This window comes from Heteronotia binoei, chromosome 3 (genome assembly GCF_032191835.1).
Source record: "Heteronotia binoei isolate CCM8104 ecotype False Entrance Well chromosome 3, APGP_CSIRO_Hbin_v1, whole genome shotgun sequence".
In the NCBI taxonomy this organism is placed as follows: domain Eukaryota; kingdom Metazoa; phylum Chordata; class Lepidosauria; order Squamata; family Gekkonidae; genus Heteronotia; species Heteronotia binoei.
In genome coordinates, this window is record NC_083225.1 from 22,419,887 (window position 1) to 22,446,783 (window position 26,897).

At 49.4% G+C, this 26,897-nt stretch overlaps 1 protein-coding gene across 1 annotated transcript in view; it reads right to left on the minus strand.

The window, feature by feature from the left end:
* Positions 1-249: 249 nt before the first annotated feature.
* DGKH (diacylglycerol kinase eta) overlaps positions 250-26,897 on the minus strand; it is a 121,943-nt gene continuing 95,295 nt past the window's right edge. The window contains exons 22-30 of the mRNA XM_060233578.1: positions 26,027-26,138; positions 24,649-24,783; positions 20,187-20,353; positions 14,728-14,833; positions 13,985-14,077; positions 12,400-12,519; positions 5,813-5,918; positions 4,295-4,425; positions 250-438 (exon numbers count right to left, since the gene is read on the minus strand). Coding sequence (XP_060089561.1) covers positions 349-438; positions 4,295-4,425; positions 5,813-5,918; positions 12,400-12,519; positions 13,985-14,077; positions 14,728-14,833; positions 20,187-20,353; positions 24,649-24,783; positions 26,027-26,138 — 1,060 coding nt within the window. The 3' untranslated portion in view covers positions 250-348. The remainder of the gene's footprint in view (positions 439-4,294; positions 4,426-5,812; positions 5,919-12,399; positions 12,520-13,984; positions 14,078-14,727; positions 14,834-20,186; positions 20,354-24,648; positions 24,784-26,026; positions 26,139-26,897) is intronic.

Genomic DNA, 26,897 nt, shown 5'->3' on the forward strand with positions numbered 1-26,897 from the left:
CTGGGAAGTTCTCAAATTCAGCAGTCTCATATCATCAAGCTAACTGCTGCTGCACTGATCAAAGGCCCAGGCATGTAATTACACTTGGACTATCCTTGACAGATAAAAGCATAAAACCACACAGCCCACGATTCACTCAACTGCTCTTCACAGCAAGTTTCACAGCATTTTTTGAACACGAAACCTTCTGAAATCTCCACAGCCACCTCTTCTGTCAAACACTGCCGAGACAGTAACGCTTGTGTTACATATGGATGCCCACTCATCCAGGGAGCGACGTACACGGAAGCTCACGTGTTCCCACAGCTCTGCAGAAGTGGCATTTCTCCTTCCAGGGTAGCAGCACCACTACACTTCAGGCAAAGGTGTAGTCCTGCTCAGTTCTTTAATTCCCTGCAGAATTCGCTTCATATGGCCCACTTTCGTTATCCCCAGGTCCTACAGAACAAGGAGAATGCAAAGTTCATTTACAGGAAGCAAGAGTGTCCAGTAATCATTTTTATCTTTACTCATAAGGACCAAGACACATGACCCCGTTTCTACTGAAGGTGATCGCAGCGATATACCCACAATCAATGCTTCCTTCAACCAGTGTGTAACATGTGGTAAGTACAGCAGTAAATCACATGGCAACCCTACAAGACTGGTGTAAGGGTTACAAAGAGAAGGGTGACTGTTGTAGTATTAGGATCTGGTTATTTCACACAGCTGGGCAGGGCATATTTCCAGGATGGAAAACCACCGCCTTCCCAAGATTGCCCTGTATGGTGAACTTTCCACCGGCCATTGAAATAGAGGGGCACCAAAGAAGAGATACAAGGACTCCTTGAAGAAATCCCTTGGTACCTGTCGCATCAACCATCACCAGTGGTCTGACCTAGCCTCAGATCGCAAAGCATGAAGGCACACCATCCACCAGGCTGTCTCTTCCTTTGAGAACGCACGCATAGCTGGTCTTGAGGACAAAAGGAGATTGAGGAAGAATCGCACTGCTACAGCACCAACCCCAAATCAGACTTTTCCCTGCAGCCACTGTGGCCGGACCTGCCTGTCCCGCATTGGTCTTGTCAGCCACCAGCGAGCCTGCAGCAGACGTGGACTACTGCACCTTTCTTAAATCTTCGTTCGCGAAGTCAAGCCGAGAGAGATTTCACACAGCAGATACACTTCCAGACTTGAAGAGAGAATACTATCTATTTCTTTTAATGCAGAAAAAGACAACAGAACCTACTGAGGTATTGTTTAGGTTCTGAGGAAAATTACTTACCTTCTTATATATATATATCTCCAAAACCACACAACTGTGAGTCACACATCTCTTGTGCAATCCTAGGGATATTCTCCTGGGGGTCAGCCCCAGTTCATAGACTGGAGCAGGTTTCTGGGAAGGCCCTGCTGCGGATCGCTTGTCCGATGTGGGAGACTTCAGAATCAAAGATAATCCAATTCAAGGTATTTCAAAGATGTGACAAAGTGCTTAACATCTGCTCCTCTGTATCATAAAGATCATAGTCCTTGAGATAATTTCTGGTAATAGTCTATGGGCTATTTCTGGTAATAGTCTATGGATGGGGGCAGTAAACCCGGGGAAAGGCCAACTTCGTGTCAAGAAAGAGACTTTCTGGCTGGCACATAAGGAAAAACTTCTCTTCAGAGAACAAGCACTGAGAACATCTTTACTTACAAGTAACTGTTAACCAGGCAGACCATCTCGGGGCAGCCGCCACAAGGGGGGGCATTCAAGGCAAGGGAGAAACAGAGGTGGTTGGCCACGGCCTTCCTCTACAGAGCCTTCCTTGGTGGTCTCGCATCCAAGTATTAGCCCTGCTTAGCTTCCGAGATCAGATGAGACTGGGCTGTAGCACGCTGCCTTCCCTCCCGAGAACACCTTTACGTGATAAATTGTTCCCTAGAGTGAAATAATTTCTGTATGGGGAAAAACAGTGCAGGCTCTTGTTGGTGAAGTCTGGGTTTTGTTTGCTGTAAGTACTGGAAAACTACTTGGAAAGCATCAGCAAAATGGTGGGACAGTGGCTCAGTGGTAGAGCATCTGCTTGGTAAGCAGAAGGTCCCAGGTTCAATCCCCAGCATCTCCAACTAAAAAGGGTCCAGGCAAGTAGGTGTGAAAAACCTCAGCTGGAGACCCTGGAGAGCCACTAAAGGGGAGGGACAGTGGCTCAGTGGCAGAGCATCTGCTTGGGAAGCAGAAGGTCCCAGGTTCAATCCCTGGCATCTCCAAAAAAGGGTCCAGGCAAATAGGTGTGAAAAACCTCAGCTTGAGACCCTGGAGAGCTGCTGCCAGTCTGAGTAGACAATACTGACTTTGATGGACCCAGGGTCTGATTCAGTATAAGGCAGCTTCATATGTTCAAAACAAAAACATTCGTGACCACCTTTCACAAAGGAGGGTCGTGTTTTCCCTACACAGAGATCGCCTAGGAATAAGCTATTTGCTATTCCAGACGTGGGTCTTGCAGAATGTTTCCTTCAGGCAATAAATTTACACGCGAGCTAAAACAAGAGAGTACACTCATACCGTTTTCGCACGCAGCTTACCCCGCGGTCACGTTCCTGTTCCCTTCGCAGAATCTGTCGGATTTCCCACCATCTGCGCCAGTTACAGGAAGTGCCGCAGCTTTTGCGTAGCAAACGCAAACTGGGTTTTAGCGGTTTACGTTTGCTACGCAAAAGCCGCAGCACTTCCTGTAATTTCGGCGCAGACGGTGGGAAATCCGACCGGACACTGCAGAGGGAACAGGATTGTGACTGCGAGGTAAGCTGTGCGCGAAAACGGTCTCAGAGTATCACAAATCTTCCTGCAATAAGAATATGCCTAGGGGTCCACAGCTTTTTGAGTCTTCAGGCAGCTTTGGAATCCTAAAACTGCAGGGTGGGTGTAGCTACAAAAGGTCTGCCTCCAGAGGTGGGCCAACCATAGAATGTCAGGAAGTGAGGAGGTTACGTATACCTCTCATGGCAACTCTTCATCATTTCAGGAAGAAGTCCTGCTTTAACAGGATGCTTTTTAAAGGAACATATTTAAAATCATTTTCTTGCATATGCAGACAGTAACGCACAATGAAGATCTTTGTGCTGCGGTGGCGACTTTTAAAAAAAAACCCGCACAGCCAGCCAGACTTCCAGTGGCCAATCAGAAGCCCTGCTAGGCAGAAGCTCCGCCTACATTCTAAAAACACGTGGTGGGGGGGGGGGCAAGGGATGGTGTCAGCAGTTCCCCAGTGGGACTTCTGCATATCAACACAACTGAATGATGAGGAAGGGAAGCAGCTGCCGGGGGCTGCGAAGGCTCCCTCCCTGTCAGGCCAACCCTGCTTGGGTGTCTTCTGCAGTCTCAGTCTTCATCACCGTCCCCAGTGAATCCAAACGCAGCTTAAGATTCCTGTCCTTCTAGATGCAGCCTTTCCCCTAAAATGCCACAAGGCGAAGGGTCCTGTACCCTTTGAGAGACACCTGGCAGGCCCTGCCACCAGAATATACAGGACAATGGCTAAATTGTGTGTGTGGGGGGGAGAAAGCTGAGGAAGCCACAATTCTGATGAATTTTTAAAAGAATCTTGCATCATTTGGGTCTCGATCAATCATCGTGTTGGCTAATGGATTAGAAGATGAAGAAGAAGAAGAAGAAGATATTGGATTTATATCCCGCCCTCCACTCCGAAGAGTCTCAGAGCGGCTCACAATCTCCTTTACCTTCCCCACCCCCCCACAACAGACACCCTGTGAGGTGGGTGGGGCTGGAGAGGGCTCTCACAGCAGCTGCCCTTTCAAGGACAACCTCTACCAGAGCGATGGCTGACCCAAGGCCATTCCAGCAGGTGCAAGTGGAGGAGTGGGGAATCAAACCTGGTTCTCCCAGATAAGAGTCCGCACACTTAACCACTACACCAAACTGTAGTCACTTCTACACCAAGTCACTTCTACGTAGATCCCCCTGGGGGTGTGTGTGGAATTCCTTATTTCAAATCAATGTAATCATTCCGAGGCAAGTGAACATAATCCTAAGAAAAACCTGAGTGTTTTGCTCAACCTAGCTATTATTATAACTCTACGAGACAGAAGGAAATCGTAAATGTTATTGGAACTACCAGATGAAAGTACTGCTCAACAGCATTGTGCATTAGTTTTTGGGTATGTGGATCTGCTTTTTATTTTGGGGGGGCATTTGCATATTAAAAACCAAGCTCCAAGCATATAACCAGAGTGGGAATAGGGGAAAGGTTGAGGTGACTCAAAGGGAAATTCCCAGGAGTGGAAAAGTAGCACAAAGGAATACCTTAAGATCTCGCCTTTCCAGATGCAAAAGCTCAGAGCCTCGGACGTCATGGCTGATGAAGGTGTCTTTGTACTCTCCCAAACTGAGCAGATCCAGCCAAGCAGCAACTTCATCTGTGCCCCATTTTTGAACTACCAAAGTTAAGAGCAAAACCCCCTTAATTTTCACATGCTCAAGTGCATCACAAGCAAAGGTCAGGCCATAGAAAAGTGGAAAACAGAGCAGAACACAGAAGCAAAAAAGTCAGGTGTCCTTTCACAACAAGAAGCAGTTTCTTTTCCATGCAGGTTACAAGTTAATAAAACCTGAGAATGTCTGTGGGGGGGGGGGGGGGCGGGAAGGGAAAGATGGAGCAAGACACAAGGCAGCCATGCTTCCAGCTTCAGCACCAAAGCTATCAAACTCTGAACATCAACAGATTCACCTTGTCACAGTAGTATGAGCTGTGAGGGCTGTCTGTGTTCAGCTATACTTAATGGAAGAGGAGGAAACTTGGCAGTCATTATAAAACACAATGATTGTGGTTATTAATTAGGTCAGCAAGTATGTCATTAGTTGTGGGCGATGACCAACACAGCTCAAAGGTCTGTCAATATTATGCTCTAAGGTTAGTGGCCGGCTTGAGGCCGAGAAAGCCAAGCTTCGTAAAGCAGTCAACTACTCTTGCAATGCATGTGTCTTTTGTTCAATGCCGTTTTGCTCCAGAAGTCAAACTTCAGTGCACAATGATTTTAAAGGGTCAATAGTTTCAGTTAAGGCTCTTTGGTTTATGAATAATGCTTGTGTTCATGTCCCCCCCCCCCCCAGCATTTTAAAAAATCTGTTGCTTTTACTAAAAGACCTCAGTGTGATGTAATGAATAGCATTATTGTTTGAGAGGATGGGGAAAGCTATTCAGCTTCTATTTCCTAGCAAACTTTTCAAGGGAACCATCCCCACCAGCAAATACCCTCAGTGTAGCTATCCGAGACAGCAGCTCTGTCCCCCTCCCTTAAGAGAGCCCTTTTCATGTTGCTCCGGCTACTGTCGCACAACCTTGACCAGAGCAGAGAATTCAGAGGCACAAGTGGTCAGTTCACACTGAGCTCTGGCCAGGCCTCGTATCTGCCCCGCAAGAACAAACCCTAGCAGACATTCAAGACTTTTGTTTCCGTTGACACAGGGGGGGTTCAGTAAAGGAAAGCAAACTGTTTCTCAGAAGAGCTTCTCCAGCATTACTGATCTTGCCAATAAAGAACCAATAAGCTAGTCTGGAAACTGGTGGTCTAAGATGAGATTTGTAGGGGTGACTGATCCAATTACAGCTGAATCAGTGGAAGGTTTTGCACATCAATCTCAAAGTGAAGTAAATGAAGGATACAGCCCGGAAAGCCTTCAGCCAGGAACAACACATGTCATTTCATGGTGATTCAAACACTGACTAAATATCCACAAAGCACCACATGTTATCTGACCATGGAATATTAGATTTTCTCAGAGTTTTGGTTTTGTTTGCAATATAAAAAAAAAAACCCCTACCGGGTTGAGGCTTGGTCTTCTGTGGTCTGGCCTTTTCCTTTTTGAACTTTGGCACTATACGAAATACTGTGCTTCTGTTTCTTTTAACATACTCCAACGGAGGATCCTAAAGGGAAAATTAAGATTACGGGGAAAATGGAATGGATTAAAGGACGCAGATACTGAAAAGTGTGCTCCATAGACTCGCTACGAAATCTAAACTTGCTGTAAACGTGGGGGAGGGGGAGGACGATGAATCTATTCACTAAAAAGGGTTCTTACCCGAATCGCTGAAAAATCACAATTAACTACCATTGTAGAAACACACCGTTGTTATACTATTATAACAGGACTCTGGGTTTTGCCGTCATTATTCTCAGTACACAACTCCCAGTTCACTCAGCCGCAACCGAGCACAAAGCCCCTCTCTCTTTCCTGCACATCCATTGGCTCTGCTTGGCTTCCACAAGACCTTAGCTGTGCTCAGCGGGGAGGGGCTGCAGGGAAGGGAAGCTGCAATGTCTGCAAGGCTCAAAGAGTGCACAAACTGCTGCTATGGGCCATTGGAACCCCTCTGCTGCAGAGTCCTCCAAGACAGCGAGAGAGAGAGAGAGAGAGAGAGAGAGAGAGAGGGTGGGGGGAAAGACCTCCTCTGCCATATTGTCAATGTCAGCCCAAATGCAATAGCAGCACCTAGGGCCAGCTTGCCAGATGCCCCCCATCCGCCCCTGCTGAGACATCTTGTAGAGCGCCATTCAGCTACTTGGACACAAGCCTCAGATGTTTGGAGATTTCCCCATCTGCATTCCCAAAGATCCGATCAGTAGAAGAACAGGACACCAACAGTCTTCCGGAATTCACAGACACCCCTCCCCACAGCTCAGTGTTGGAGGAGATTTGCAGACAGTGGTGCATACGCTAGGTAATGCTAACTTGCAGGCTTGTACAGAAACCAAACCCTCGGGATGCATAAAACGTGGATTCCGACGTCTCTACACTAAGGCACAGAGTATGGGAAACAAACAGGAGGAACTGGAAGTCCTAATCAAGGAAGGAGACTATGACATCATAGTCCTTCCCTTTCACTTTCTTCTTCACAAGCCGCCTCATTTGAGAGAAGCACAATGCAGTCATTTCATCTCGTTGCTTTTCTTAATTTTTCTTGCTATTTTAAATTGTCCTATAACCTTTGATCTGGTGGGCAATAACCAATTCCCAGCATTGAATTCCTTTTGGGCACACTATTTCTACCTATAGTGTTTCTGTAAGTGAATCGATTCCTCTTACATGCTCAGACTTATTGGACGGCATACCCTCCCTCACATACAGAGCCATTCCACCTCCAACACTCCCCTCCCTGTCCTTCTGATATAATTTACATCTGTCAAGAACTGCACAGTCTTCATTAATGATGAGCTCTATATTTGTTTAATCACAGAAAGCTTTATTCATATAACGAAGCTGTTTCGGGCAAGACTTCCTCAATAGAACTGAGGGGTCAGGTACAGACCGTAGCACCTTTAAGAAGAACTGCAGATTTATACCCCTCCCTTCTCTCTGAATCAGAGACTCAGAACGGCTCACAATCTCCTTTATCTTCTCCCCCTACAACAAACACCCTGTGAGGTGGGTGGGGCTGGAGAGGGCTCTCACAGCAGCTGCCCTTTCAAGGACAGAGTCTCAGAGCGGCTCACAATCTCCTTTCCCTTCCTCCCCCACCACAGACACCCTGTGAGGTGGGTGGGGCTGGAGAGGGCTCTCACAGCAGCTGCCCTTTCAAGGACAACCTCTGCCAGAGCTATGGCTGACCCAAGGCCATGCTAGCAGGTGCAAGTGGAGGAGTGGGGAATCAAACCCGGTTCTCCCAGATAAGAGTCCGCACACTTAACCACTACACCAAACTGGCTAAGACTAACACAGTTTAGAATCAATCATAGAGTTGGGAGGGACCTCCAGGGTCATCTAGTCCAACCCCCTGCACAATGCAGGATATGCACAAATACTTCCCCCTAAATTCACAGGATCTTCATTGCTGTCAGATTGCCATCTAGCCATCTAGTTTATTGTAGCAGAAGCTTTGGAGAAACACAGCTCTCTTCATCAGATGCATGGAGGGCATGTAGAAACTGGCCAAAGATATATAGGTGGTATGGGGAGGAGGGAATGGATGCAGGAAGCGAGTGCCATGTAAATGCAAAGCAGCTGCAAAAGTCATGAAAAAGGAAGAATGCACAATCCAGGTTGAGTGTGACCACTTCCTTCTATTGATGAATCACACTGTAAACATGTTATACTCAGTGCAATCCCCTGCTGACATTCTATCTATATAATTATTGTTTGCTTGTTTGTTTTAACCCACCTTTTAAAATAAATTTCCTGTTTATGTGGATTTGTTAGCGGCAAGTCTGCTTACCATATCAGGAGCATGAAGAGACTAGCACCCTGGCTTCCTCACCCTGCTGCTGAACTTGCATGTCTGCTAAACTCACCAACTTATTCTCTCATTCCAGACACTTTGTCACTGGAGCTGAGATAGTTCATCACTGGAGCAGTTTATAGCTAAAATAACCATAAATACTCTTCTTAAAATATTATCTCAAATATCATAGTGTAAGACACTGCCTGGCCTAAATTGACACAAAATGGATGCCTGTCAGAAACAAGCCTAGTGTGTAGTTTAGAGTGTGAGTAAGAGCAACTGACTATCTACTGTCCTCTCCACACCTTGAAGAGATGCATAAATTAGGACAATGGGTCTCCCAAAAACTTCCTGACTTTGGGTCTCCCAGAAACTTTCTGATGCACCTTTAGACTAATCCCATCAAGTCCAACTTGACTTTTTCTGCACTCACTCACTCTAATTAAATGACACTTAAACAATGCTTAATTCTATCCATCTAATCCATTAGCTCTTCCTGCCAGGTACTTGTAGGGTCATCATACCTCTCACACTATATTGTCAACCTCAGAAAAGCTCATTAAATTATTGTTTTTCTGGAAAACACATCATTCCCAGAGGGCACATTTTGCCATATATCAGAAGCACTCTGCTTCCCAGAGTCTTGGGTCTTCCACATGCACCCTCACTTTGCTGGGCTGTTTTCATGAAACACTGGCCGTTTTGCTGTTTCCACAAACCTCCTCCTTGAGACTGGTAATTATTACCCTTCCCTAAGATCTCTCTCCCTTCTCCTCCCTGTGTTTCTATTAGCTAGCTTTTTGTGTGTGTTTATTGTCTACATTTTGTTTTATTCTTTCTCTTTTTCTTAATAAAGACTTTCTGACTGAACCTCTGCCTGGTTTATTTTGAGAGTTCTCTTAAGGGAAAAATTCTGTGTGTATATATATATGTGGAGAATCTCAGTTAACCTCCTCTTGCTATGTCTCCTTAAAGGCAGGGCCATCAAACTCTTGGTCCGTGGCCACACCCAGCCCACCCAGGGCTTCAATCAGGTCAGCGACAATTTTCTCCCCCCTCCTGTACTCACCCTTTGAAGCTCCCAGGCTGCCAACATTCCCAGCTCCTTCTGCCTTGTCTTTGCTGGATTCTGAACTTGCAAAGCTGCAAGGAAAACACGGAGTGGACTTTCCATTAAGGTTTCTGCACCTAAATGAAAAATCCATTCCATGTTTTCCTTGCAACTTTGTGCTGCAATCACGCCTGTAACCACCCAGGGGGCCCTGCTCCAACTTCCAGGCAGGGCCCCCAACTTTTGGGGGGCCCTCCGGAGCACAGCCTGTTTCTTCTTTTTTGCTGGGCAGTGACAGCTGAAGCTGGGAGAGCTGAACAAGGCACAGTGCACTGCAGCAGCAAAAGCAGCAAGTGGAGAGAGGCAGAGGAATCCACGTGAAATTGGCTGGGGGGGACAGATGGAGCTGTTGGCTGCAAAATGCTGGGGTGGGGGAGAGGGAGGTGGAAGGAAACCCCCCCCCTGCTTGCGCACAAGGTGCAGGCCCTTCTTGACTCCAGAGTTTTGGGGTTGGCTGCCTTGACTTGGCCACTTTCAGAGCTTCCTGCTTTTGCCCCTACCCCAGAAAGCTTCTGAGAAGTGGCAAGCCCTACAGTGGATGGGAAAGGGGGCCCCCCAACTTTTAAAAAAACCTCCTGAGTTTTAAAATCCTGGCTATGCCCCTGGCTGCAATGTATTTCAATGGAGTGGAGGTAAGGCAGTTTCACTTTTTGCAGTATTTATGGCCAGTTGAAGGTGCTTTCAAATAAAGGCCTGATGCTTTGAGCCAGCTTGTCTCTGCTGAATGGACTTGAGAACTGGTGCCTAGCGAGTACTCCAACCTGGGAACCCACAGCCAAAAGAAGATATTACACCGGAGACCAGTGGAGAGCCATAGCCAATCCGAGTAGACCCAGGAGGAGGGGAGGGAGGGAAGCTTGCAATGCCTGCCATTTCATGTTTTCTTAGATTTAGAGAATTTTACATTTTTTAGTTTCTGCTGTGATTCTTGTGCTTTTTCTTCATGTTTTATTTTAAAAACCGCATTGCCAAATCCCACTATTTCCATTTTAAACAAAATATCACAACGGTTTTAAGCACGTTTGCATTGTAAGTTAAAATAATATCTTTAATTGTGTTTATCTGTATCTTTCATAAAGTTTATCTCTCCACTACCTGACATTACATTTTATGACACGCATGGCTCGGTCCCACAAAATCCCATTTGTGTCAAATCCGGCCCTTGTAACGAATGGGTTTGACACCCCTGCCTTAAAGCTAACCCCCTCAACTGTTTTGGAGACTGATTCTTTGGGTAACATAACTGGGACCCCAGAAATGTCCTCTACCCCCAGCGTGGCTAGACTGCGGAGGAGTGAGCGGCAGGGGGAGGTTTCTGTGTGTTTGGGGTGCTTAGCTTGCAGGCGGTTCTTTCCAGAGACTTTTGAACCCGAGCCTGACATCTCCTGCCCAAAGCACTTCCCTTGGGGCACCTTCTTTAGGGGGGGGGCATAACTTGGACCCCCTAAGTCCAATCTGCACATACATTGGAGGGCACGTAGAGGCGTATTCAGTGGAAGGCACCCTGTGAGTTGATGACTTAAGCTTGTACAGGCTCTGTTCGATTTATTTATTTATTTATTTTATTTAAGATTTATATCCCGCCCTTCCCACCAGGTGGCTCAGGGTGGCTTACAACATATAAAATCTGACATAAAAATTTAAAATTAGACATAAAAATTAGACATTCCATAATTTACATAATTAAAATCTAAACATTCACATAGTTATGTACTTAAAACATTCAAGACATACGGCGGTCTTGCAACTACACTCAGTTTCAAGTTTCAGTGTTTCAGTGCTGGTTAGTTGTAAGCCAGTCGGAAGAGGGCTGTCTTACAGGCCCTGCGGAATTGAACAAGATTTCTGACCCGAGGCCTACCATTTCCACAGGAAGCACTTGGGGGGGGGCATAACTTTGACCCCATAAGTCCAATTCCCACCAAACTTGGAGGGCTAGGAGAGGAGAATCAGGCAGAGTTTCCCCACAAGCTTAGTGTCTCTAGCACACCGGGGGGTTGAGGGGGCTGGCATTGAACATATGAAGCTGCCTTATACTGAATCAGACCCTCGGTCCATCAAAGTCAGTATTGTCTACTCAGACTACCAGCGGCTCTCCAGGGTCTCAAGCGGAGGTTCTTCACGCCTACTTGCCTGGACCCTTTTTAGTTGGAGATGCCAGGGACAGAACCTGGGACCTTCTGCTTACCAAGCAGGTGCTCTACCACTGAGCATTCTACAGCATCACAAACCCCATGAACCTCACTGGTTCATTTGGTGCCTAAAAGTTATTAACAGTTCGTGGCTCATGAGCCAGGCATGCCACAAACCATGAACCAACATGAACCGCATTTTCTCAGTGTATGCCCACCCCTAAGTTGGACCGCCAATAAATAAAAAGTATATTAGCCTAATGCATTCCTTTAAAAACATGTCTTCAACTACCTCCTGAAGGCTGAAAGTGAAGGGGTAAGGTGTCCCTCCCTAGGGAGGTTGTTCCATAATCATGGGGCTGCCACCGAAAAGGCCTCTCTTGTGTGCACACCGGATTAATTCTTTGACTGCTGGGACAGTGACTGAATGGCCTTATGCCGAAGTCTGGACACGCCCCGCACATTTGGGGAGGGACGGTGGCTCAGTGGTAGAGCATCTGCTTGGTAAGCAGAAGGTCCCAGGTTCAATCCCCGGCATCTCCAACTAAAAAGGGTCCAGGCAAATAGGCGTGAAAAACCTCCGCTTGAGACCCTGGAGAGCCGCTGCCAGTCTCAGCAGACAATACTGACTGATGGACTGAGGGTCTGATTCAGTATAAGGCAGCTTCATATGTTCAACGATGAATGCCCAGTTTCAAAGTCAAACAAGCTCGAATGCCTCCATTAGAACAAGACAGGAAAAAGGTGTAGGAGGAAGGGAAGACCCGGCCACGTGGCTTGAAGCGAGGGCCCAGGGCTGAGCTGCTGCAGGTTTTAGCAGCAACTGACAATACTCTGCAAAACTGCCACAGGAAGCCGAGAGAAGGGCTGTAAGGTGACGGCAGCAGCCTTCAATGTACATGCCTGACACAATGGAGGTCCCGAGGGGAGCGGGATTCTTACCCACCTCGTCATCGTTTGGTTGCAGAACATAATACAGCCAAGGGATTTCAGCCAACTTCCGCAGCTCCACCTCCAAGCTCTGCGTAGCCATCGAGAGCAGCTCTTCGTGAGGCGGTTCTAATTGCTGCGGAAACAAACCCAAGCAATACGGCAGGGGTGGCCAATGGTAGCTCTCCAGATGTTTTTTGCTTACAACTCCCATCAGCCCCAGCCAGGATGGCCAATGGCAGGGGCTGATGGGAGTTGTAGGCAAAAAAACATCTGGAGCGCTACCGTTGGCCACCCCTGCAATACAGCATGCATGCGCCTTCCATAGCAACGTGTTTCACTGCTGTCTTCAGGAGCCACAAAATGCCACGAAATGCCCTCTGGCTTGTCAGTTTACCCTCTCCTACCCACATTTACCCTCTCCTTTCTATGCAGAAGGAGAGCTGCACACCGAGAACTGCTGGTCTGATCCAGGTTGGATCCAGCCAGAGTCTTGTTTCCCTGCCTTTCGCCCCTGCCTAAAAGTGCTGGGCAGTTCATAGATGGTGGTCAAGGGCGACCCTCTCTTCCCTCTTTCACCAGCAGAAAAGCTGGACCGATCCAATCCGGGGGCTTTTAAAAATTATTATTTGGTATAATTCCAAACCGCCCCCCCTTGCAGGAAGGTCAATGGGTCCCACCAAGCTGAGCTACTAGAGGTGAGGCTAAAATGGCAATAACTATGGCACTATCACAGCAGTGAATCCATAAAGTGACCGATAGCTATGAAGAACTTACTTTGACTCTGTTTCAACCCCCCCTCCAGCCACATTACCGTTTTCGCACACAGCTTACCACGCGGTCACGTTCCTGTTCTCTCCGCAGCGTCTGTCCGATTTCCCGCTATCTGCACTGGAGTTACAGGAAGTGCTGCAGCTTTTGCATAGCAAATGTAAATTGGGTTTCAGCGGTTATGTTTGCTACGCAAAAGCCACGGCACTTCCTGTAACTTCGGCGCAGATAGTAGGAAATCCAACGGACGCTGCGGAGAGAACAGGAATGTGACCGCGTGGTAAGCTGTGTGCGAAAACGGTATCTGTCTTCTAAACATCTGTTCTTGTCCTTGAACAAGAGACACATCCTGTATTCAAGCCTTCCCCCTGGCCCCAGTTGGCCGCTGCCCATCCTTCTCTCCCCTCCCAGTCATCCCTGCCTGCAAGAAGGAAAGCAGCTGCATCTTCAGCAGCAAGGCCCAGCAGCTACTATGTTGTTTTTATTTCCTTCCAATGACCCCCTGCCTTCCTTTCTCCCCCAGCGGGGACCCAAAGCAGCTTCCATACCCCTCCTCTCCTTCATTTTGTCTCACAACAACCTTGCAAGGTGGGCTAGGCTGAGAATCTGTGATTGGCCCAAAGTCCTCCTGTGAGCTACTGTGGTAGAACAAGGATTTGAACCTGGCTCTCCCAGACCCTTGCCCAACCCACTAACCCCTGCGGCCAGGCTGGCTCTGTTACGACCAGGGCAAGCTCCGCATCACATCCTGCCTGAAGGATGGTAGAAGCCGAGACTGCAGCATGCAAAGGAAGCCCCAAGAAGGCCTCTTTGCCTTATGGCCACCTTACCAAAGGAAGCCTTCCCACCAGCAAGGATTCGGTCTCATCATGAAGCGCCTTCACACTGACGGCGATTTCAAGGGCAACGTTCCGGGTAAGGCTCTAGGAAGAGAAAGGCAAGGGCATGAGATTTAACTATGAGCACTTGGAAACAGTGGGAAACCAACACATCCACAAGAAACGCGACTGGGTTTCTTCCGCTGGAATCTATGCAAGCACGTTCACTAGGATGCCAGTGGCTCATAAAAGGCTCTGATGCAGGGTCTGACCATCTGGGGCCAGAAGAGGATTTTGTTGGGGTTGGATGGGCTCCAGGTCATGGTGGCCTTATGTCTTAGGTTGCCTGCTTGAATCACCTGCCAGGACTTGCTCTCCTGGTCCCTCCTGGAGGGTGTCTGCTCTTCCCCTGTGGCACGAGGTCACATCCACACATCACTAAGAAGAGGGATGGAGAAAACCAGTCTTGCTCCTTTCCAAGTTGGATGAGGCAGTCTGGGAGCTCAGCAGTTCAACACCCTCAGCTATTGATGTTCAGGATGGGTTAAAGGGCAGAACCGTTTCTCCACAGCCTGAGCCTGGTCAAGTTTGCGACAAGAATTATAGCCGCAGTTCATTTTCCACTGTCCAGCAATCATACAGACGAGGAAACGGCCAGGCCAGGTCCTTGCCACGTCCCCTTCTGCAGGGGCTCATTTTTGCTCTTTCGTTTATTCTAGTTGTTATCATCTCTGAAGTGGTTCAAATCCCTTTACCTCAGGAAACCTCAGGCTGGCTTCATTTAAGGCATGAGAACATGCGTTGACGGCATGGGCCAGCTCTTGCTCCAGCAAGGTGTGGATTTTGGCAGCTTCACAGATTCTGGAAGAAGAGTCAGAAGGAACAAAGAGAGGAGTGAGACACACAGGCCCAGGCGGGCAGCCAACAGCTCCCAGAAGACTTTGACAGAAGCCCCGGGACTCTGTCCGAGAACGCTCATTTTGTGACAGTGCTGTATTCAGACCGATCTCTGTCTGCCCAGAACAGGCACGGCCCACCCAGAGCCCTCAGGCACGGTCTCAACACAGTCCCCAAGATCACCATCAGGACCTCCCAAATCTGATCTGGACTAGATGGCCCTGGGAGCCCCTTCCACCTCTATGATTTCCGTGGCTTTCGGCTCCCCTTCCCTCCGCCCATCACTATGTCAAAGATATACAGCTGCATCCAAATTATTAAGACAGGACAAAAAAGTGTCAAGCTCTTCATGCATGTACTGGAAATGCATAAATATGTAGGCCAGGAAAGCAAGGGACAAAACGGGCAGTTCCAGACACTGATCTAATGGCCAAGTCATGTTTTCTTTCTTATATGGTGTTGCAAAAACCTGGACCTTCCTCTCTGTCCACTTAGCTAAAACAGATTCAGGTGGGTCGCCGAGCTGGTCAAGCAGCAGAACAAAGATTGAGTCCAGGGCACCATTAAGGCCGACAAGAAAGGTTGAAACGCTTGGGGCTCTTTAGCTTGGAGGAACGTCGACTGCGGGGTGACATGATAGAGGTTTACAAGGTTATGCATGGGATGGAGAAAGTTGAGAAAGTCCTTTTCTCCCTTTCTCACAATACAAGAACTCGTGGGCATTCGATGAAATTGCTGAGCAGTCAGGTTAAAATGGATAAAAGGAAGTCCTTCTTCACCCAAAGGGTGATTGACATGTGGAATTCACTGCCACAGGAGGTGGCGGCGGCTACAAGCATAGCCAGCTTCAAGAAGGGATTGGATAAACATCTGGAGCAGAGGTCCATCAGTGGCTATTAGCCATGGCATATATACACACACACACACACACACACACATATATTGGCCACTGTGTGCCACAGAGTGTTGGACTGGATGGGCCATTGGCCTGATCCAACATGGCTTCTCTTATGTTCTTATGTGACACAGAGTGTTGGACCGGATGGGCCATTGGCCTGATCCCACAGGGCTTCTCTTATATTCTTATGTGACACAGAGTGTTGGACTGGATGGGCCATTGGCCTGATCCAACATGGCTTCTCTTATGTGACACAGAGTGTTGGACCGGATGGGCCATTGGCCTGATCCCACAGGGCTTCTCTTATATTCTTATGTGACATAGAGTGTTGGACTGGATGGGCCATTGGCCTGATCCAACAGGGCTCCTCTTATGTTCTTATGTGACACAGAGTGTTGGACTGGATGGGCCATTGGCCTGATCCAACAGGGCTCCTCTTATGTTCTTATGTGACACAGAGTGTTGGACTGGATGGGCCATTGGCCTGACCCAACATGGCTTCTCTTATGTTCTTATGTGACACAGAGTGTTGGACTGGATAGGCCATTGGCCTGATCCAACAGGGCTCCTCTTATGTTCTTATGTGACTCAGAGTGTTGGACTGGATGGGCCATTGGCCTGACCCAACATGGCTTCTCTTATGTTCTTATGTGACACAGAGTGTTGGACTGGATAGGCCATTGGCCTGATCCAACAGGGCTCCTCTTATGTTCTTATGTGACTCAGAGTGTTGGACTGGATGGGCCATTGGCCTGATCCAACAGGGCTCCTCTTATGTTCTTATGTGACACGGAGTGTTGGACTGGATAGGCCATTGGCCTGATCCAACAGGGCTCCTCTTATGTTCTTATGTGACACAGAGTGTTGGACTGGATGGGCCACTGGCCTGACCCAACATGGCTTCTCTTATGTTCTTATGTGACACAGAGTGTTGGACTGGATGGGCCATTGGCCTGACCCAACATGGCTTCTCTTATGTTCTTATGTGACACAGAGTGTTGGACTGGATGGGCCACTGGCCTGACCCAACATGGCTTCTCTTATGTTCTTATGTGACACAGAGTGTTGGACTGGATAGGCCATTGGCCTGATCCAACAGGGCTTCTCTTATGTTCTTATGTGACACAGAGTGTTGGACTGGATAGGCCATTGGCCTGATCCAACAGGGCTCCTCTTATGTTCTTATGTGACTCAGAGTGTTGGACTGGATGGGCCATTGGCCTGACCCAACATGGCTTCTCTTATGTTCTTATGTGACACAGAGTGTTGGACTGGATGGGCCACTGGCCTGACCCAACATGGCTTCTCTTATGTTCTTATGTGACACAGAGTGTTGGACTGGATAGGCCATTGGCCTGATCCAACAGGGCTTCTCTTATGTTCTTATGTGACACAGAGTGTTGGACTGGATAGGCCATTGGCCTGATCCAACAGGGCTCCTCTTATGTTCTTATGTGACTCAGAGTGTTGGACTGGATGGGCCATTGGCCTGACCCAACATGGCTTCTCTTATGTTCTTATGTGACACAGAGTGTTGGACTGGATGGGCCACTGGCCTGACCCAACATGGCTTCTCTTATGTTCTTATGTGACACAGAGTGTTGGACTGGATAGGCCATTGGCCTGATCCAACAGGGCTCCTCTTATGTTCTTATGTGACTCAGAGTGTTGGACTGGATGGGCCATTGGCCTGATCCAACAGGGCTCCTCTTATGTTCTTATGTGACACAGAGTGTTGGACTGGATGGGCCATTGGCCTGATCCAACAGGGCTCCTCTTATGTGACTCAGAGTGTTGGACTGGATGGGCCATTGGCCTGACCCAACATGGCTTCTCTTATGTTCTTATGTGACACAGAGTGTTGGACTGGATAGGCCATTGGCCTGATCCAACAGGGCTTCTCTTATGTTCTTAAAGTTTTATCTGAGGTGTGAGATTTCATGTGCAGACACACAAAAGCCTAAAGGTGCCGCTGGACTCAAACTTTGTTCTACTTGACTAAACGTTGGGCTCGGGTTTTGGTCCTCCTCCTGCTTCACATACCACACCCTTCTTTGGTTTTGCCTTCCCTTCCCATCTCTCCTTCCCCTAGAGAGAATACTGCTGCCAACATCCACAACTTCTTATCACTCGGGTCCAGCAGTGCCTCTTCTCAGATCCCTGCTCTGGCTTCCCAGCATGTTCTGCATCTCCATGGCCTTGCTTCAAACCTCACACTTGTCCCAACCTGTCTCTGCCTACAACTTGCACTCTCTGACCCTCTGAGCACCAGAAGATCTCCTGCAATCTTCCTGGAGCACAGAACACTCCCTTGTTCCTTCAAGGGGGCTGAGGGGGAGGAGCCTGCCAGCTGGGCAATGCCAGTGAACACAGCATGCTGGGTAAGCAAGTGTTGGATAATGCAGCTACTGCTGATCCAGATCCCGGAATTACTGATGCAGATGGGAAATTCTGAGACTGAGGAGGTTCTATTGAGACAGAACAACAGAACAGTGGGTTGCCATTAACACTAAAAAGCTGTAGAGGTCCACAAGTCCATGAATTTTGCCTCTCTCCCCCTGAGAGACAGTTTGGGGACTGAAGTCTCTCTAAGGTAAAGGAAAAGGGACAGTCCCCTGTGCAGGCACCAGTTGCTTCCGACTTGGGGTGACGTTGCTTTCACAACGTTTTCACAGCAGACTTTTTACGGGGTGGTTTGCCCTTGCGTTCCCCAGTTCTCTACACTTTCCCCCAGCAAGCTGGGGACTCATTTTACCGACCTCGGAAAGATGGAAGGCTGAGTCAACCTGGAGCCGGCTACCTGAACCAGCTTCCACTGGGATCAAAGTCAGGTCGTGAGCAGAGAGTCCAGACTGCAATACTGCAGCTTCGACACTCTGCGCCACGGGGCTCATCTTTTTTGAAGACTCCCTGCATCGCAACAAAACACAGTGTGTTGAAATGCCCATATCAGAATAGAACTACAATGTATTACTCATTATCTGATTTACAAACCAGGATTCCGAATGACTATTTAATCCTCGTTTGTGGGGAAGAGAACAAACGAAATTTGGAGGTCGCAAGAAACAGATCTGCTGGCACTGCAAGAATCTTAACTCTCTGAGCTACTCACGGGGAAGAGGGGAAGGAGGGAGGCGCACGGCAGAGGCCTTCCAGGGCGTGTTCCCCAGCATTCTGAGGTGCCACAGCTGATGCAGCCCTGCCAGACTGGGCATGTGCAGCCAACCCTGCAAGGAGCCTGTGATTGGGGTGTCCAAGGCAAGCCCTTCGACGAACCTCCTGCAGAATCAGTTCACTGAGATGGTGCTTGCGGCATTCATGGAGATGCAAGTTACAGGACCCTGCACTCGAATACACCTGCCAGGCCTGGCTCCTGTTCCTTTCACAGCCAACAAATCGCCAGCAGCCTAAGAGGGGGTATGGCTGGTCTCCAGGACATTCCCATTGACAGCTAAATCCAGGCAGTAGAACCCCTGCTTAACTTCAGCCTAAAATCCCTTAGATTGCCCATTCGAGACACAATGAAGATGGCAATTGCTGAACCTAGAATGTGCCTCTCTTGCCTAACATTGCCATTAAAAACATATATGAAGGCCAAATTAACAGAAGTGGCATCATGCCATCCTGATGGCAACAGGCACAGAAGGCTTAAAAGGGAGTGAGACAGGGCCTATCAGCAGCGACTAGCCGTGGTGACTAAAGGAAGCCTGCATACTCAGGGGCAGTCAAGACGTGAATCCCGGTGCCAGGAGACAACAACACAGGAAGGCCTCAGCCTCTCTGCCCTGTTGTTAGGTTTCCAGGCTGGCCCCTGTGAGAGACGGGATGCTGCTGCACCAGGTGGACCACGGGTACCTGATCCAGCAGGCTTCTTCTGATGCTCCCGGCACAGAATTAAAAGGCAAAGGAGACTCGAACGGTGGAATACATTTAAAATTGCCTGCGTGATTTACACCACACGTCTAGGCACAAAACGGCTTAGAAACCAGAAAATTCAAACAGTGCTTAAAGTAGGTTTTCTATAAAACTCTTAATGTAACACTAGCAGAGCGATGACAACCTCTGCAAAAAAAATAAATCAGGATACCTTTTACCACCGTATTGAGGATCACGCGACGCTTCTGCAGAGCTCAGCAGTGACTTGAAGAAGAGGAGCGGGAGACTGGATTTATATCCCACCCTGTGCTACCCAAAGGAGTCTCAGTGCTTACAGTCTCCTTTCCCTCCTCACAACAGATGCCCTGTGAGGTAGGTGGGGCTGAGAGAGCTCTGACAGAAACTGCTCTCGAGAGGAACAGCTCTGTGAGAACTTGTGACTGACGCAAGGTCACATCAGCAGGTGCATGAGGAGGAGGAGAGGGGAATCAAACCCGGTTCTCTGACACACTCAGCCACTACACCAGCCTTGTTGCTCCGTACCTGGTGATCAGTTCTTCTGCAGCGTGAGAACAGAACTGGATCTGAGCAGCCTCTTCTTCAGTGGCCAGCTCCACCGCCTGCTGAGGGTAGAACGGAGACCGGAGGACGGGTTTGCAGGAGTCACACTTCTGCTTGTCTTCCCAGGACTTCAGGGTACTTTCAAAGGCCTGTCCGGAATGGAATGAGGCACTCAGCATTATTCCCAGGGCTCCCCCCCATTTCAGAGCATCCTGTATACATCGATTGTACAAAAAAAAAGTGTATTTAAAAATCTTTATTCTTCTTATTACAGCTGTTTAGATACCTTACTAGATTCAGTTTTCGTTTCCATTTCGTTCCAATGGGAAAATACCAAATTCTTTGGCATTTTAGCCCTCGCCACCCCCCACCTCCACCCAAACTGCAGGGGAAAGGGGAAAGGGCCTCTTTTGCGTCTGCCACTGGAATCCCTGCTTGTCTGGCAGGGCAACAACACTGATCGGTATTCATTCGGGGAACGTCTAGGACACTTTTCTGCTCAAAATGAACACCCAAGGGAGCTCCTGCAACAAAATGTAAGACACAATCACAACTTCAAGATAAAACTTCAGTAAAAGCACGACATTACAATCTCAACATTACAATTACAAGGGAAAAAGTTTCCAGAGCCTCTCAAAATAAAGATTTCAGGATGCAAATCTTAACTCCTGAGGGAACCCACACACACACACGTCCGTCGAGATCAAGACCACCCCCTCCTCAAAGGGGCAGGGCCTTCCAGCTGGAGAGGCAAGGACAGAGCCTGGGGCCTCCCACCCACCCACTGAGCCGCCACAGTTCCGGGCCTCCCATCAGCCCCCACCAACTGAGTGTCAGATCACATGGTTGCAGGTTTCGTCTCTACTCCAAATCTGGGCACCCCAGGGCTTTTTTTGTAGCAGGAACTCCTTTGCATATTAAGCCACACAGCCCCGATTGTAGCCCAATCCTCCAAGAGCTTACAAGGCTCTTTGTGCAGGGCCTACTGTAAGCTCTTGGAGGATTGGCTACATCAGGGGGTGTGGCCTAATAAGCAAAGGAGCTCCTGCTACAAAAAAAGCCCCGTGCAACGCAGACATTCCCAACGCACTGGGAGACATTCAGATGTGTCAGATAAACCTGTCCCCCTCCAAGGCTGCAAGTGAAGGGGGGGGGAGGGGGGGGGAGGTCACAGACGATTAACTAAAGTTTCAGCTGCAGGCAGCATCTCGGCAGATGGCAAAATACCCGGGTAGCAAAAATTACTCCCAGATTTTTCTCTTCGGCTAGCTGCCAGAACACCTTCTCTTTGAAGAAATGCTGCCCAAAGCAGACCAGGTGTTACTCCGGTCCAAGGTAAGTTGACCTTTCTGCCTCCTTCGGCCCAGGTCACCCTTCCGTCATGGCACAGCCCAACAGCTGCTGCAGGAGGGCACCTCCTGGCAGGCGGGATGTTCTGGAGATCAACCTGCAGCTCAGTTTGCAGCCGTGAGCCCTGAGGAGTTCCAGGGATTTCTTTTTCAAGGCTCCGCAAGCAGGGTGCGCTTTCTGCTCTTCCGTCTGCTCTGTCAGCCCTGCTCGGGCCAGCCTCCCAGTCAGATACCACGGGCACCCTTGCCGGTGAACAAGGCACAGGACAGCCCCGTCACATTCTTCATTAGAGCACCTCCAAGGAAATTCTGACAGGCAGAGAGCTTTCAGCAGCTGGCTCTCCGAGGAGCTCCTGTCTTCCACCCTCTCCAAGAGTTTTTCGGGGCTGGATGCTGCCCGATGGTTGGGCAGGAGCTAAGTAGATTGCTTCCACCATGGCCAGAACCCTGCTTCCATACTGCCAGAATCAAGGGAGAGCTCTATGCTCTGGTTGGTGGGAGATGGAAATGCCTGGGGAGTTGACCCCCTGCTTTCAATAAAGAGTTTATTACATTTGGCTTATATCCCGTCCTCCCCACAAGTGGGCTGACACTCTTGGTCGGAAGACCCCTCTGTCAGATTGTCCGCTCTCACATGTTCCCCAGAGAGTGCTGAGATCGGGAACCCAAAATCTTCTCGTTATCCCCGGGCCGAAGGAAGCCCGCCTACAATCTACCAGGGATAGGGCTTTCTCTGTAATGGCCCCTTCCTGGTGGAACCAGCTGCCGGAAGAGGTGAGGGCCCTGCGGGACCTTGCCCAATTCCGCAGGGCCTGTAAGACAACCCTCTTCCGGCTGGCTTATAACTAACCGGCATAGGAAACTAAGTGTAGCTTTATTAGACTTCTGCTTTGTTTTAATGATTTTTTTTATATTTTAAATGTTTTTAATTGTGTAAATGCCTAAACTTAATATTGTTATGTCGGATTTCATGTGTTGTGAGCCGCCCTGAGCCACCTTGGTGGGAAGGGCGGGATACAAATCATAAATAAACTAAACTAAAAAACTCACGGCCTTCTCGCGACTCCTCACCTCACAAACATAAAAAGCAGCCAGTGGGGCACCAAAACAGCCACCATTTTGAAAGCCGGCCTAACGTCAGAAGAGCCCTGGTGGGTCAGACCAACGAAGGTCCATCTAGTCCAGCCTTCTGTCACATCCAGGAGCCAACCAGTTCCTCTGGAGGGCCAGCAACAGGGCACTCAGAGGCTGAGTCCTTCCCCTGACGTTGCCTCCTGGCACGGGGATTCACAGGCTGACTGCCTCTGAATGTGGAGGTTCCCTTTAGTCACCGTGACTAGCGGCCACTGAGTGGACTCCTCTTCTAGAAATCGCTCTAATCCTCTTTGAAAGCCACCTAAGCTCCCAGGCATCACAACAACTTCTGGCAGCCAATTCCGCATTTTAATCACTCTCTGTGTAAAGAAGCATTTCCTTTTTGTCCATACTGGTGATCTCTGGCCCCAAAGATGCCCGCCTGTCCTCAACCAGGGCCCGAACCTTCTCCCTCCTGGCGGAACTCTCTAGCAAATGCCGCCAGGGCCCTGAGGGGCTTAATGCAATCCCGCAGGGCCTGGAAGGCAGAGATGTTCTGCCAGGCTTTTGGCTGAGGACAGCAACGGGTTTTATCATAGCTGGCCCCCTCCTCCTCCTTCTCTACCCTGCTTCCATTTTCCTCCTCCTTCCCCTGCCCGCAAGGCGACAACACAGTCCAGAATGGCTATGAGATTATGTAGACCACAGATCTTCTATTGTATGTATCTTAATTCTGTTTGTTCATTGCCCAGAGCCCTGAATATACAGGGACTGAGCGATTCATAAATCTGAGAAGAAGAAGAAGAAGAAGAAGAAGAAGAAGAAGAAGAAGAAGAAGAAGAAGAAGAAGAAGAAGAAGAAGAAGAAGAAGAAGAAGAAGAAGAAGAAGAAGAAGAAGAAGAAGAAGAAGAAGAAGAAGAAGAAGAAGAAGAAGATGATGATGATGATGATGATGATGATGATGATGATGATGATATTGGATTTATATCCTGCCCTCCACTCCAAAGAGTCTCAGAGCGGCTCACAATCTCCTTTACCTTCCTCCCCCACAACAGACACCCTGTGAGGTGGGTGGGGCTGGAGAGGGCTCTCAAAGCGGCTGCCCTTTCAAGGACAACCTCTGCCAGAGCTATGGCTGACCCAAGGCCATGCCAGCAGGTGCAAGTGGGGATTCAAACCCGGTTCTCCCAGATAAGAGTCCGCACACTTAACCACTACACCAAACTGGCTCTCCGCCAGTTTTTAAAATAATAAAAATAATGAAAATAAATCTACTGGCCATCAGCAAATTCATGCTACACTTTTAAGCAATAATTATAAGAAAACCTGAGCTTCCAACAAGTCACATCTGCCTTTGCAGACACACCTCGATGTATCCCACTGTGTTATTCCCTAAATGCAAACAAATCAAGTTCTTCACAAAGACATAGAATCATAGAGTTGGAAGGGACCTCTAGGGTCATCTAGTCCAACCCCCTGCACAATGCAGGAAACTCACACACCCCTCCTCCTAAATTCACAGGATCTTCATCACTGGTCAGATGGCCATCTAGCCTCTGTTTCAAAACCTCCAAGGAAGGAGAGCCCACCACCTCCTGAGGAAGCCTGTTCCACTGAGGAATCGCTCTAACGGTCAGGAAGTTCTTCCTAATGTTGAGCCGGAAACTCTTCTGATTTAATTTCAACCCACTGGTTCTGGTCCTACCTTCCGGGGACACAGAAAACAATTCCACACCATCCTCTAGATGACAGCCCTTCAGGTATTTGAAGATGGTGATCATATCACCTCTCAGCCGCCTCCTCTCCAGGCTAAACATCCCCAGCTCCTTCAACCTTTCCTCATAGGACTTGGTCTCCAGACCCCTCACCATCTTCGTCGCCCTCCTCTGGACCCGTTCCAGCTTGTCTAGATCCTTCTTAAAATGTGGTGCCCAAAACTGAACACAATACTCCAGATGAGGTCTTACCAGAGCAAAGTGATTAAATTAAATAACAGACATACAGTCCTTGAAATAACATACTCTGTCTCGGGTCAGCATCTGCGTTCTGTTTTTATGCACAATTTTAATAATCCCCGGGGGCTGGATCCAGGCCTCTCCGTCTACTTGCACCGGGACGCCTTCCTCCCCAAGGATGGTGATTTTTACCGATCGGCACTGAAAGACAAGAAAGCAGGTGTCATTCTGGGCTCGCAGGGTCCAGATCACCGGCAAGAAGGAAGATGGTCGTTAGTGGCCGTGACTCCCTCTGGGGAGGTCTCAAGGAAGCCCTGCCAGATCTGCCGCACTTTGCCACCTCTGGCAATTCATAATACCGTATTTTTCGGACCATAAGACGCAATTCCCCCCCCAAAAAAGTGGGGGGGAAAGTGTGTGCATCTTATGGAGTGAAGGTACGCACCTTCCGGGGGGGGGGGGGGCGATCCGCTGCTTCTGCCTCCGATCCGGCGCTTCCCCCGCACCTCCCTGCCTGGCTCCATCTTCTTCCAGCAAGCGCTGGGATCGCTCCACGTGGCCCCACCGCAAACCCAGCACTTCGCGAGCGCTGGCTGCGGAGGGGGGCAGCGTGCTTCCTCCTTGTCTGTCTGCCTGGCTCCACCTCTGATGCTTAAAGCAAGCGCTGGGATCGCTCCCTCCGCCCTCCGATCCCAGCGCTTGCTTTAAGCATCAGAGGTGGAGCCAGGCACACAGGCAAGGAGGAAGCACGCTGCCCTCTCCACAGCTGGCGCTCGCGAAGCGCTGGGTTTGCGGAGGGGGTGGGTGCTTCCTCCTTGCCTGTGTGCCTGGCTTCAGCTGTGATGCTTAAAGCAAGTGCTGGGATCGGAGGGCGGAGGGAGAGATCCCAGCGCTTGCTTTAAGCATCAGAGGTGGAGCCAGGCAGACAGACAAGGAGGAAGCACGCTGCCCTCTCCACAGCCGGCGCTCGTGAAGCGCTGGGTTTGCGGAGGGGGCTGGTGCTTCCTCTTTGCCTGTGTGCCTGGCTTCATCTGTGATGCTTAAAGCAAGCACTAAGGGCGGAGGGAGAGATCCCAGCACTTGCTTTAAGCATCAGAGGTGGAGCCAGGCAGACAGACAAGGAGGAAGCATGCTGCCCCCTCCGCAGCCGGCGCTCGCGAAGCGCTGGGTTTGCGGTGGGGCCACGTGGAGCAATCCCAGCGCTTGCTGGAAGAAGATGGAGCCAGGCAGGGAGGCGCGGGGGAAGCGCCGGATCGGAGGCAGAGGCAGCGGATCGCCCCCCAGGAGGAAGGTGCGTCCTATCGTCCGGAGCACCTTATGGTGCGAAAAATGCGGTACTCGTAAAAGGAAAAAGGAAAGTCACCCCTTCCTCACGTGCCCTGTGGCCTCTTCTGCGAGAGCCCTGCCTGCCAGCTCCTTTGCGGATTCCAGACGATGTACCCACCTGCGCGATCCTGTGATGCTGCAGCTTGATCACCCGGGAGACGGCCATCTGCATGCTGCCAAATACCGCCACAACCTCCAAGATCTTGTCATCGAACGACGGTGCCCCCAAATATCTGAGAGAGGGAAAAGGAGATGTCCATGGTGGCTTGGGATCCGAAGAGATTCTTACAAGCAGCTCGGCACTAGGGCTGGGGCTTGGATCACGACAACACCTCCCCTTGGGCTTCTCTCCAGCTGCTGCGGAGGCTTCCCTTGACTGTGGGGCTGGTGTCCTCTGCCTCCGTGCCTCCCGCCTGCACAAGACCAGCGCTCTTCTTGAAGCTCTCATGCTCCTGAGAGCGACTGCTGCAGAGGCAATGAGCCCCCCTCTGCAATGCCCAGAGAGAAGGGCTGGGGGGATGATGTTGCCTCATCCAGCCCTACATCTGTTGTGAGCTCTGACTCGCCAAGGAACCTTGACTACCTCAACATCAGCATTCATGGGATCTATTTGGACGCCAGCATCTCTTAAAGACGACTGGGGAATATGAACATAAGAACATAAGATGTTGGATCAGGCCAATGGCCCATCCAGGCCAACACTCCGTGTCACATAAGAACATAAGAGAAGCCATGTTGGATCAGGCCAATGGCCCATCCAGTCCAACACTCTGTGTCACATAAGAACATAAGAGAAGCCCTGTTGGATCAGGCCAATGGCCCATCTAGTCCAACACTCTGTGTCACATAAGAACATAAGAGAAGCCATGTTGGATCAGGCCAATGGCCCATCCAGTCCAGAGTCACAGTGGCCAATATATATGTGTGTGTGTGCGTGTGTATGGGGGGATGATGTTGCCCCATCCAGCCCTATATCTGTTGTGAGCTCT